Consider the following 12,571-nt stretch of genomic DNA (forward strand, 5'->3'; position numbering starts at 1 on the left):
CTTGTTAAACAAACTTTTCCAAGTTTTAACTTTGGTGCTGAACTTCAGCGCGTGAAGTCCAGCAGTGACCCCAGCGGAGTGCCGGGGCAGGAGAAGGACGGCGCCGGGAGAAGCAGCAGCCCGGCTGTCCCCGGCGGTGTGCGGGGATGGGCAGCCCGGGTGTCCCGGCGGTGTGCGGGGATGGGCAGCCCGGCTGTCCCATGAGCTGTGCGGGGATGGGCAGCCCGGCTGTCCCATGAGCTGTGCGGGGATGGGCAGCCCGGGTGTCCCCGGCGGTGTGCGGGGATGGGCAGCCCGGCTGTCCCCGGCCGAGCAGCGGCCGCCAGGGGGTACTCGGGGAGAGCGAACGCGGGTAACAAAAGGCGGCGGAGCCTCCCCGGCCGCAGGGGCAGCCCGGAGCCGCTGCGCGCCCGTCCCCTCGCTCCAGCCCGCACATTTCCTGCCGAACCGGGGCCGGGGCCGGGCTCGTCCCCGCTCCGGGAGCCGCGTCCCCCCTGCCGCGGCGCCGGGCGGGGAGGGGAAGAAGGGGCTGCGAGGCGCCGCCGAGATCCCCCCGCGCTGTCCCGGGCCGGTCCCGCTCCGCCCTGTCCCGATCCCGGCCCCGCTCCTGTCCCGGTGCCGTCCCGGTCCCCGCGGGTCTCGAACTCGCGTCGCGGCGGCGCGGGCCGGGCGGGCGGTGACGTCAGGCGCGGCGGCCAATGGCGCGGCGGGGGGGGCGCGCCCCGCTCCATCCCCGCTCGGCGCTCGGCAGCGGCGGCAGCGCTGCTCCGGCACGGCTCCGGCACGGCTCCGATACCGCCCGGCACGGCTCCGGTACAGCCCCGCACAGCCCCGCACAGCCCGCGGCGGGGGCGGGCCCGCGGCGGAGGGGTCGCTGCGAAGCCCCGGCCGTCCCCTCGGCGGGTTACCTGCCCGGCCCAGGTGGGGCGGTGCAGAGCGGAGGAGGCTGTTTTGGAGGTTGCCGCCGCTCGCGATGGATGTTTTGTGTGTGTTTGCCTCCGCTCCCGGCTTCTCTTTCATCTGAGGACGCATCTGGCTCGAGCTCTGTTAAACTATCTGCCTTCTGGTACCGTTCGTAGATAACAGAAAGAAACCTGAGCCCGAAAGGCAATTCCCCACCTTCTTCCACCTAACGTGACCTTCTCGGGCGCCTTTGAAGCTTTGCTGGTGCTCCGGCGATGATGGCAGTGCTGGTTTCCCTTGGGCTGTACTAAGAGCCTCTTGTTTTCTTTTCCCTTTTTTCTTAGAGGCATTTCATCTTTAAGGGCCGGCTGCTGGCGCTCACTTTTACACCCACCGAGGGCACCGAGAACATGTTGTGTGGTGGGAGAAGAGCCTTTCTGTGCCTCGGGACCCTCCTGAGCTTTTGGAGCTCCCTGAGCTGGACGCCTGTTGCAGGATGCCCGCATAAGTGTACGTGTATCGCTTCCAACGTGGATTGCCATGGACTGGGGCTCCGGACTGTGCCCAGGGATATTCCCCGGAATGCCGAGAGACTGTGAGTAAAAACCGCTAAGGGCACTTGTAGGAACACCTGGGACGAGTCTCCCCACAGCTGCCTGTCAGTGCGGAGCGCTGCTCGCAGGAGTTCAGCAGTCCCGGTGGGATGAGTGTTGTCCAGGAGGGAAGGGGAGGAGCTTTCCAGGGCTCAGCGCCGCTGCCCCGCTGCCTTTGGAGGGGCGCTCGGAGTTGGGTCACTTTGCGCTGCCGCCGCTCGGGGTTTGCAGTGACTCACTGGGGATGGAGTTCGGGGCTGTGCCCGAGCGCTGCCGGCTGTAATCGCTGTCGGTGCAAACACCCATTCATGTGCCATTAGACATTAGAAACCAGGATGTTTTCACCTGGCGCTGGGAGCAGTTTCTCCTCACTTCTCTCAGCGTGGTGATTCCATCACCATGGAAAACCGACCGCTTCCATAAACTAATTCAAATACAGAAGTCACATTAAACAGCCTCTGATTTCTGTTTAAACTGCTGCGGGGAAGCTGGTTATTCCACATTGAATCTGCTCCAGGGTTTATGATCGCAGCCTAACGCTGTGGGGAGCACGGGGAATAATGAACGCGCCCAGGGCAAACCCCCCGCGCTGGAACTTCTCGGGAGCTTTTGGGCTGTTTTTAACTCGCCGAGCGAATTCCTGGGGAGAAAGCTGAAAGCCAAGGGGAGTTTTCTCTGAGGGAGCTGTGGCGGTGTCCCGGTGCAGGGGACGGCGCCTGTGAGGTGCCTTAATGCGGAGCAGACGGGCCGTGTCGGGGAGCCCGGTGCGGGACAGGGACAGGGACAGCCCGGGGATGACAAACCCGCCCGGCCCCGGCTGACCCGCCTGCCCGAGCCCACGGCTTTAAATGGCTTTGAACTTGTAAGCAAATGCTCTAGATTGGATGGCCCGACTTCCTGTTTTATTTCCTTCTGGGTCATAGACTTGGGGAAACTTCAAATTCTCAGGCAGTTTTTACTCTGAGGAAGAAAGCTGGATGAGGTTACTGAGCAAACAGAATTTGTGTGCAGAGAGCGCTCCGAAGGGCTGAGTTCTGTCCCACAATGAAATGTTATAGAATCCTTGGCTGTTTCTAAATGCATTTTATAGCGCTGAGAGCTCTTAAATGATAGCAATATGCAGCTTTCTTACTGCACTCTTGTACAACCTTTAATGTTTTGCGGCCATATCAGCCCTCCTTTTAACCTCAGCTGTGTGAGCAATGGCTTTCAGCTGTCAGTGCTGCAGGAACCTTCACTTCTGTGCCTGAAACCGAGTACTCTGCAATTGCTGGGTACCGACCTGGCGTTTAGGAGCCAAAAAAAGCCCCAAATCAGGAAAAACAAACCAATAGAGCATGCCAGGTACGTGTGATAACACGGCTGGTTGGTGCACCTCGCTGGTGAGGTGTGTGCCTGGTTTAAAGAGTTAAAGGTTACAATTAAACTTCTAAATTGCAGGTTAAAATGATTCAGAAGCACAAGGTTAGTTGGCCACCTGAGAACCATTTCATAAATGGTAATTTGTTATAGCTGCAGTTTTAGGGGGGCTGAATTGGTGTTGTCCCTGGGTTTCCTTTGGGAGAGTGAACATCACAGGGATGTGAACTTTCCTCGCCTTCTGCAGGAAGCTGAGCCAGAAGAAGAAGAAGAAGGAGGCTCTTGGCCTTGGCAGGTTAAGTGTTAAAAAGAATGAAGGAGAGCATAATCACTGTCTTGGTCTTGTTCTTTTTGGTGTTATTTACAGATTTAAATTTTAGATTAATGGCTGTGAAAAGAACAATAGTAGCGATTTCACAATATTCAGTTTGAACATTTAACCTCAGAGATACCACCACTGATAAATATGAAATACCACCACTGATAAATATGAAATGTAGCTGTGCTGGATGGTTTGTTTGGGTTTTTTTTACATATATAAATAGTGTATTGTTGGATCATTCAGTGGCTGAAACCTTGTGGAAATAGGATACAGAGGGTCGTGTGGTAGCGCTTTAATCCGTATTTTAAATACTGTTTTCAGGTTTAATTTCTGTCAGTCCATTGTGAGCCTTTTGCTGTTTTTGTAGCGTTCACCAACATCTTCATTACAACTGTTTTAAAGCTTATATCAGTTCCTTCAAATCTAGATTTCTACTAATTGCACTAACTTGTGTTTTCTAATGTGAGCAATAGAGAGAGAAAGACTCTATTTCTCTGAGTGGAAATTCTGCTCATAGGTGAGACATCAGTCAGCCACAGGATATCTCAGAGTATCTCATTTTGCCCTGTGGTCCACAGCAACCTGTAGCTATTTATGACATAACAGTGGGTTGATGTGTAATCTTACTAGTATGTTTAGCATGTAAATAAGACCAAATTGATTGTATCTGAAATCACAAAAATATTTTTAATCTCAGAGAAATGTTTATATGTTGGGAAAGTAATTTTAACAACTTTCTTGATGGCCACACACGAAGTGCCTGTTTTAAACTGTTATGCTCTGGGAAGGCATTTATTTCTCTCTGCATTCTCCTGAGCTAAAAATTCCACATACCTGTTCAAGTCAGAAACTTTTTGCTCTAATTAGGAAGAGATCTAATGGCACCACTTAAAATATTTTGCCACCAAGCTTTTCGAGTTATGTTTGGACAAATGTTACAGATTGTTTGGGCTAGTGGAGCCAAGTTAAATATTATTCAAATTTGTGTTAATACGAAACCCAGGAAAAGTGAAAATATAACATTAAGGAAACAATGGGAGATATCTTTAGGGGGAAAAGAGTTTCTTATTCAGAAGTTCCATTTAATGAATTGATAGCTAGCTTTGATTACTGATTCTTCATGAGAAATGAGATGCGTGCTTGATTTTTTTTCCTCAACACTTTGAGGGTCTATAGGTTTGTACCTATAATTTCTACCTTGAAGGAAATCCACAGATTAACCAGTGATCACAGAAACAGAGTTCTAAAACAATACCATACTTTTATTTTTAATTTTTCACAGATTCATCTTTAATAGTAGCTTTGCAAATACAGCAAGTAGTGTTAGGTTTGTGTTGCAGTTTTACCTTGTTATTACATTCTGTGCTAGTCTTCTATCCAATTGTGTGGTTGAGATGGAAGCTCAGCTCTCATGAAGGGCGTTAAAAGAGGTGAAAACTGTCCTGCTGCACGATGAAATTACTCAGTCTGGAGAAAGTAAGAGGTGAAGAATATCCTTGTCACTTCCAGGAGTAATTTCCAATTATCCTTGTTCTGGAGAAGGAATGCTCAGGACAGCCATCATGTTCTATATCTGCAATATGCCCTCACGCTGCAGAATGTGCTGCTCCTCGGGCCCTTGAGAGGATGCTGGAGCTGCCCTTGTGGTTGTTGTTAGTATTTACTAATCCCTTTCACACTTGTGAAGCAACTTAGCACCTTACCAAAAATAGAAGTTGATAGAATTTTTGTGTTCTGGAGAAAAACTGATAATTTATTAGATAAAATAAATTTTGTATTTATATTATCTATATCAATAATAAATCTGGGGTGGGCACAGTGATTCTTTTATTTTAGCTGGGCAACTTTTCCTTCTGTGGAAATGTTTTCTGTATATGTAGAATATTATACATATGGCTCTTTATAACACTTAATAATGCTGATAGTCACATTTAGTTTGAGATGATGCATCAATGCAGTGAGCAGATCAAAGACACCTGCCTGACAGTTGAGTTCTTCAGCTCTGAAAGGAACAAGTGATACCCAGGAAGTGCCCACAAGTCTTTGGGGTCAGGGCCTGCCTTGTTTTTGAATTTGTGTTTTTCCTCCCATTCATGCTTGGTTATCTCCCTATCTGTTAGCAGCACATTACATATGCAGAAAAGCTTCTTTGGAGAATTTAACCATGTTTGAGTTCTTGATGAGTTTATGTTTGGTGGCTTGGGCTCTTGTTTAATTGATGGCTCTCCTGTGTTAGTCATTGCTTTGTTTTGTCTTTCGTTTGAAGGATTCTTTACCTTGCTAAATCGATAAAGCTTGCAGGACTAATCTGTTCTGTGCTTTGTCTGAGCAGCTAAATTGAGTGTGTCCACATTTAGGTGCAATTTAGAAGCTTAGTCATCTGCTTACTCCTGAGTTTTCATGTGGTCTGGGGTTTCTGTTACACAAATATATTATTATGGTGGTTTTGGCCTAGGTGCATTGAGCTGCTGAAGTTGCACTGGCTTGTAATAAGTCTTCAACTTCCTCATTTCTGTCTCCAAATTAAATCAAAGTTCCTGTCTTGAATGCTTCCATATTCCTGCACAAGGCGATGCTAAACACATGCAAATATAATTATGTGACTCTGACACTGACATTCTGCTTTTCTAGAGCTCTTCCCACTAGGGATTACCACTCATTTGTTTGTAGTAATAGTCTCCAAAACCTTGCATGGAGCATTTCTCAAACATTTTTTCCCTAGCCCGTGTGTCAGTAAGTGGATGTCCATGTCCAAAGCTTGTTCTTGGAGGGACTGATCCTGGGAAAACTCTCTAATTTAATGGGGATCCTTCCTTTTCCTAATGTAATTCTGACTGGTAGTGCTTGAGTGGATGTTGGCACGACGTTGGGTGGGATCAGTCTGGTGCTGTTAAATTTGTTATGTGGTTTTGGAGCGATGGGAGCAGGGAGGAGGATGGAATTAGCTCTTGTAAATTGGTAGCTGCAGAAGCAAGTAGTGGCCATTGTCATGTTGCCTGTATTTATTTGCACAAATTTGGATTAGATTTTGAGATGAAAGAGACCAGGCTACTTCCTGCAGAACTTTTTAATGAGCTTCTCTGAGACTATTTACTTTTATCCATGTTCTTACTTTTGCAGCTGAGTATTGATTCATGCAAAGGAATTAGGCCAAAGGAAAATTGCCCCTCTAAAGAGCAGCTGTTGTCTTTTAGGAAGTCCTAAAATACAGATGATGAATATTGTTTTTATATCCCTGGATTTTGTGTATTGCATGGCTTTGGGGAAGCATCTAGCCAAGAATACAGATATAGTTTACCTGTAAGGATGTGAGGCCAAAAATAAGTAGATATAATACTATTTTATTGGTGTAGTAGTTGTATAAAACTCCTTGTGTTGTACACTGTCATTTGACCTTTATAGTGGGAAATACTTGTAATCTTTTGCAATGTCACAGTGAAGATACAAGAGTTTCCAGTTGTGTTTAAAACAAAAGTAGCTTGTCCTGTGTGGACATTGACTTCTGATATTTGTTGTCTGTGTTTTCAAGAGTATTTAGGCTATTCCTCAACTTCCACAGAGCAGAGAAGAAGGATTTTCTCATAGAAATCTCACAAGATGTTTGGGGGTAATGATAATAGGGGAAAAGAACTTGCCTGTAATAAGGATACTCAGTGAGTAATTTCAGTGACTGCATGTAAAGCAGTGAGCTAGTTTACTGCAGAGACTATTCAGAAGGCTTAAATCAGCTTGTGTTCCCTCCCAGGAACTAAGAGCTCAAATGACTTGAAGCTTAATTTTCCCAAAAGCCTTGATAAAGTTTGTGTGGTGCCTCTCCTGCTTGTTTCCCCACAGTGTGGCTGGGAGCACCTCTAGGAATCCCTCACACCTCTTGTGGTCCCACAGCTCTCTGAAGGGGCTTCTCTTTTCCTCTTGGGCTTTATTTTCCTCTCCTGCAAGATGAAACAGTGATGTTTGTCCTCCTCACGGAGCAGGAGACACATCAAGTTTCTAAGTTCAGGTGAGGAAGGAAGGTAAGTTTGGGGAGCAAAGCCAAAGTGAACCTCAGAGGGCAAAGGTTTTAAAGCTTTTTAAAGCTTTTTCAAGAAAAATAATGCTGGCCACATGATGGAGAATAACTGACTGCAAGGGATGTGTGGCAAACGCCTTCAGGTGATTGTCAGTCTGTACATTCCTCTTACAGGGATGGAGATGGGAGCAGTTGTGTTGAGATGTTATATAAGAGGTCAGATTTATTCCCTGTCCTCTTGTGAGGTCTGAGGGCCAGGCTGGTGGCAGTGTGCCTCCTGTCCGTGGCTCCTTTCTGCTGCTGAGGCCACAAGAAGCTTCCAGAAGTTCTCATTGATTCAGAATCAGAATCATTAGGCTGGAAGAGACATCTAGGATCTTCAAGTCCAACCCAACCCCAACCTCAACTAAACTCTGGCACCAAGTGCCACATCCAGTCTTTGTTTAAACACATCCAGGAATGGTGATTCCACCACCTCCCTGGGCAGACCATTCCAGTATTTTATCACCCTTTCTGTAAAGGACTTTTTCTTGATATCCCACCTGTATTTCCCTTGGCACAGCTGAGGCTGTGTCCTCTACTTCTGTCAGTGCTGCCTGAGGAAAGAGACCAACCCCAGCTGAGTGCAGCCACCTTTCACAACGTGGATTTTGATCCAGGACTGCTGTAGTGACTCCCATCCCTCCTGTGTTCACTATCAGGTTTTGTTTGCCAGTGTAAAGCTCTCTCCATTCTATTTTGTTTGTTTAAGTCACATTCAGGATAAGAAAAGGCTGGCTTCCAATAATATTTGGGTTGCAATATGGCCCAGGCTGCTCTGTTTTCAGGATTTTTCAAGTCTCTTCTCCAGAGATCTGTAATGCTTTATTTCCAAGTCTGTTTTCAGTGCTTTCTAGTGAGACATATCATCATTTAAGATCTTGAATGGATCTTGTCAATGGCAAGAACTGCTTCTTCCCCATTAGCAAATGGCCTTGTAAGCAGCTGACAGTTTATCTAATGGTGTTAAACACATCAAAGATAAGGGAACAGGTCTGTGCTCTGTACTCAGTAAATCTGGGATTGAGCTGAAGGCCATTTCCATAGAAAAGAGAGTTTAAGAGGCTGGTTCTTACCTCCACCAGTTATTTTCAGCTTTTTTCCCCCTCTGCAGCTGAATCTGGTCTGCCAGTTGTCTCTGTCAGAATAAATTTTTGTATTTCGCTTTTACACCATCTGTTTGATGGCTGCAGTATATGTTTTTAATTTTATGATTGATAGATTTCTGGAGCTTTTAATTTAGATTTTTACCTTTCTATTTGTGATCAACTTCTTTTTCTAAGACCCTAATTTTGTCTCTCAGGTAGGAATGAGAATGTAGCCATTGGTTCAAATCTCCTTTGCTGTCACTGGTGAAGGGAGCATTTACAGTAAGCATGAGTGTGGTTAAAATGAGGCAGAAAAATCAGTTTTAAAGCTGATCTTGTCTTGACTTTCCATTGATCAGTCTCCAAAATCTATCTGAAATTTGCTTCTAAATTGATTATAGAACTGGTATTACCCAGAAGCTCCTTTTTACCTGTTCTCCTCCATAGTTCCAGTGCTGCTGCAGAAATGATTCCTGACTTTGTGTCAGAGGGACTCCTCAGCAGAGTGCTGAGCTTCCTGCCTGGAGGATGCTGTGCCTGCCTTTGTTCCTGCTTCTTCTGCCTGCACAGGGAGCAGCCTGGTGGAATTAGCACCAGGGTACTGATGGAGACTCTCAAACACCTGGAAATGTTTTTGGAGTCCAGGCAGCACTGAGGATTTTGGGACACATTATCCCTGTGCACCCACAGTCAGTGTGGTTTGGGGCAGCAGTGTTGTAGTTAGGAATTAATTAGAATTAATGTTGTATTTAGGAATTAATGACCCCTCTTCTGTGGCGTGGGGACACAGGTGACATTGTGCTGTGTGTCTGTGTCACCCACAGCAGCAGGACACAGGAGCTGCAGGTTTTCAGGGTGTTTTCTTTGCACCTTGGCAGGTGTTTGATTGTGCAGAGACACAGGTTGGTGATCCTGTTTCAGCCAGGGCTCCATGGGAGGGGAGGACAGACTGCTCTGGGGGTCAGTGATTTGGAGATCAGTAACACATTTTTAACAGCCTGTCCACATCCTTGTAGGAAGTGTGGGGAGGATGATGATGAACTCAATTTCTGATAGATTTTTTTTTTTTTTGTCCTTCCATTCTGATGCTGCTTCTTGAGAGGAGCAGTCCTAGTTAAAAAAAAAAAAAAAAAAAAAAAAAAAAGTCAAAGCCATTTTGTTTTGCAAAACTTAAAATATACTGTAATTTGAATTATATCAGTTAATAATATGGAGTGCAAGTTGGGCTGTGTTGGAGTTGAGGACAGTGCCTGCTGTACTCATCAGTTCTGTTTCATCTGCTTGTCCTCATCCCTTTGCTCATTTTTCTTTGCTGAAGATCCCTTGGGAAATCTTTGTTTGCACAGTGCTCAATATGAAGAAATCTTGAGCTATTGTGAGGGTGCTTCTAGGCATGATAACAGAAATGGTAATAAATATCATATTAGTGGAGCTGAGGTTCTGCTCTCCAAAATCACAGCACTATCAAATGCAGCTTTTAATGTGTCTCCAAACTTTATTTCAAGAGCTGGACTCTGTCAAGGTTGGCTATTTCACTGTGGGGAGAGAGAGGCTCAGAATGGAGAAGAGTGAGGAAATCAACTTTGTAATGAAATGTGTCAAAAGATAAGCATTTAAATTTTAGGAAGATAACATTTTGATAGCAGAAGCAAGGTGCATGCTGATAATTAGGGGACTATTCCTGAATCCTTGGGCTTTTTTTTCCACTGGTCTTTTTCCTTTTCTCCTGTGGCAGGGGTGGAATGTGATAATTAGCAGAATACTGATGTTAGCTGACTGTGAGGGATTACTGGTGCACATTGTTGTGGGACCTAGAGAAATGATCCTGAAAGTTTCAAATAATACCATGAGTTGGGAGCCTTCCTCACTTTCTCAGGTCAGAGTAAAACCAAGTATTTTAGGGCAGTTTAGCAAAACTGTCCAACTAAATTGTCATCTCTGACATTTTCTCTGGGTGTGCACTGGGCAATATTGAGCACTTCTTCAAATATTTTAGCAGCTTTTTAGGTTGAAGTACTTGGTTGTCTGCCTGCCTGAGAGGGTTTTCAGTGTTAGCATTAAATGCAGTGTCATATGTTACTGCCCAAATGAAAGGATTTCACTTTACTTGGAAGAGCTTCTTCCACAAAAAATTTGTCCCCAAATAGAAAATATTCCAATTCCTAATTTCAGTTTTCCTTTGAAGATTACAAAAAGCTTGTCCAAGAATGGAAGACTCTTCCTTAGAATTTTATATTGTGTTCCTTGGGGTCTTACCCAAGGTGAATGAACAAAGAAATCCTCTGTTGTTACACATTCCCTGTGTAAGAATATCATTTAACTTTACATTAATGATTTTTCTGCTCTCCCAATGATGAAATAACCAACAGCAGTTTGCCCATTCTCTCTGGTTTAGGATACAGTGTGTAGAATGTAAAGTTCACAGAGCAGATGTGGTCACAGGACATCCAGCCCATTCCAGTAATCCTGCATTTATATGTACTGCTTGTCCACAGCTATGGAGACAGCAATGTTTAATTAAGACAGTTGGGTTGTTTAAATATGACTCTGAGAAATTTCAACGAGGAAGAGATGACTCCAGAAAGCAGTTTGTGCCTTGTGCCTTCCTGTTTGTCCTAAAGCACGTTTTGCCTGGACTTCAGTGGGAACTCAGCTCATGGATTTTCTCCAATTTTGCCTTTTGTCTCTCTGGTGGTTTTGTTTAGACTGGAGAGGCATTATATTAGGAACTTTTTTTTTTTTTTTTTTTTTTTTTTTGGAAATGCTGATTTTGGCAAAACCTGGATGAAACATCTTTGTTTGGGGAGGGCAGCAGTGGTTACAGCATCCCTGAGCAATGTGGGAGCCTCTGGGTCACAAGCTTGTGTGAAATAGTTGCAGGGTGGTGAGAGGAGGCCCTGGCAGTCTCATCCTCTTGAAGTGGTAGGGCTGGTCAGAGATGGGGTTTGGAGAATACAGCTGGGCAGCGAAAAAGGGAATTCATTGTGAGGGAATGGTGCAAGGGAAGCAATTGTGCATTTCTGAAATGCCTAGATAAATGCAGCAGGGAGGTTTAGCTGGAGACCAGAAAAAAAGAGGTGGAAAAAAAACAGTGATGGAAGGGAAATTCTTGAGCAAAGAGAACTTGTTTTCCAGAAGTGGAAATAGATACTGAGAAATAGAGCCCTAAGGGAAAGGCTGGTTCTTCAGAGAGATGAAAACACACATCTGGATATAAGTTTCTCAGATAAGAATGTGAAAGTGTAGGAAACAGCCCAATGATCCTTTGGAGCTTTGAGTTTTAATAGATAACATGTGAAAAGGCAGCAGAAGATAAGGAGCAATCAGAAGTGTTTTATGGATTTTTGGGGGTTTGTTTGGCATTGGTTTTGGTTTTTTTTTTTTTTTCCTCTGGAAAGTTCTTTAGCTAATGAAGTTTTTTAGAAGATGAAAATGGATTGTTCCCAGTTGATGTTAAGTTCATTTTATAGAACAGATAATTTCCAAGCTGGTTGTTCCCTAGCCCTCATGCATGCAGCAGGGGTAGTGCAAAGAGGTTTTATGAGCATGAGGAGTTTCAGTAACTTGAAACATTAGATTTCTGTGCAAAGGCTTTAGGAAAACTTGAGTTTTCTGTTCATTTAGCAAACATTGTGAAATCAATTCAGCTTTACTGCAGCAAGTAAAAAACCAAAAGTGGGATGAGGATGGGGGACAAGGAAGGTGGGAATCTACTCGAGAGCGAAGAAAATTGCCTGTAAATTGGTTGCAACATCTGGTTGCTAACATCAAGTCAATACAACCCTTCTTCAAAATTCATTTTACACATTAAAACTGTCCTATGCATTTTATTGCAACGTTTTGGCTTCCTCTGCTCCTCAGTGGCCTCTGCAGACATGTTACACTCGGTGTGGTGGGGCTAGGAATGAACAGAGCTGGTGAAACTGGATGCTTTTTACATTAAAAAACCAAAACCCTGAACAGCAACAAAAAGAAAAACCCCAAACATAAACAGAGATCTCTCTTACCTTTCCAGGAAAAGATCTGGGAAGGGTTTCTAGTCTGTGCATGTCTGAAAGTGAGCAGGGTGATGAAATCAAGGCCTGGTTTTCATGCCAGGCTTCGCTAAAATAATTTGTTTGTTCACAGAATGTCTTCCCAAGTTATCGAGAATTTACAGCAGTCAGGAGCAGGTGTGAAATATTGCAAGTCTGAAATACCAGGTTGTCTGTATTAGTGAAGGGCACCCAAACACTGCAGTTTCTTTACTGTGATCTAT

The 12,571-nt window shown here is 45.0% G+C and overlaps 1 protein-coding gene across 2 annotated transcripts in view; it reads left to right on the forward strand.

Annotated features, from left to right (window-relative positions):
* Nucleotides 1–1,285: 1,285 nt before the first annotated feature.
* Nucleotides 1,286–12,571, forward strand: part of SLIT3 (slit guidance ligand 3) — a 473,506-nt gene continuing 462,220 nt past the window's right edge. For both annotated transcript variants that reach the window (XM_083871948.1, XM_083871949.1), the window contains exon 1: nt 1,286–1,498. In XM_083871948.1, coding sequence (XP_083728074.1) covers nt 1,314–1,498 — 185 coding nt within the window. In that variant the 5' untranslated portion in view covers nt 1,286–1,313. The remainder of the gene's footprint in view (nt 1,499–12,571) is intronic.

The sequence above is a fragment of the Zosterops lateralis genome (genome assembly GCF_965231275.1).
Source record: "Zosterops lateralis genome assembly, chromosome: 14".
Taxonomy (NCBI): Eukaryota; Metazoa; Chordata; class Aves; order Passeriformes; family Zosteropidae; genus Zosterops; species Zosterops lateralis.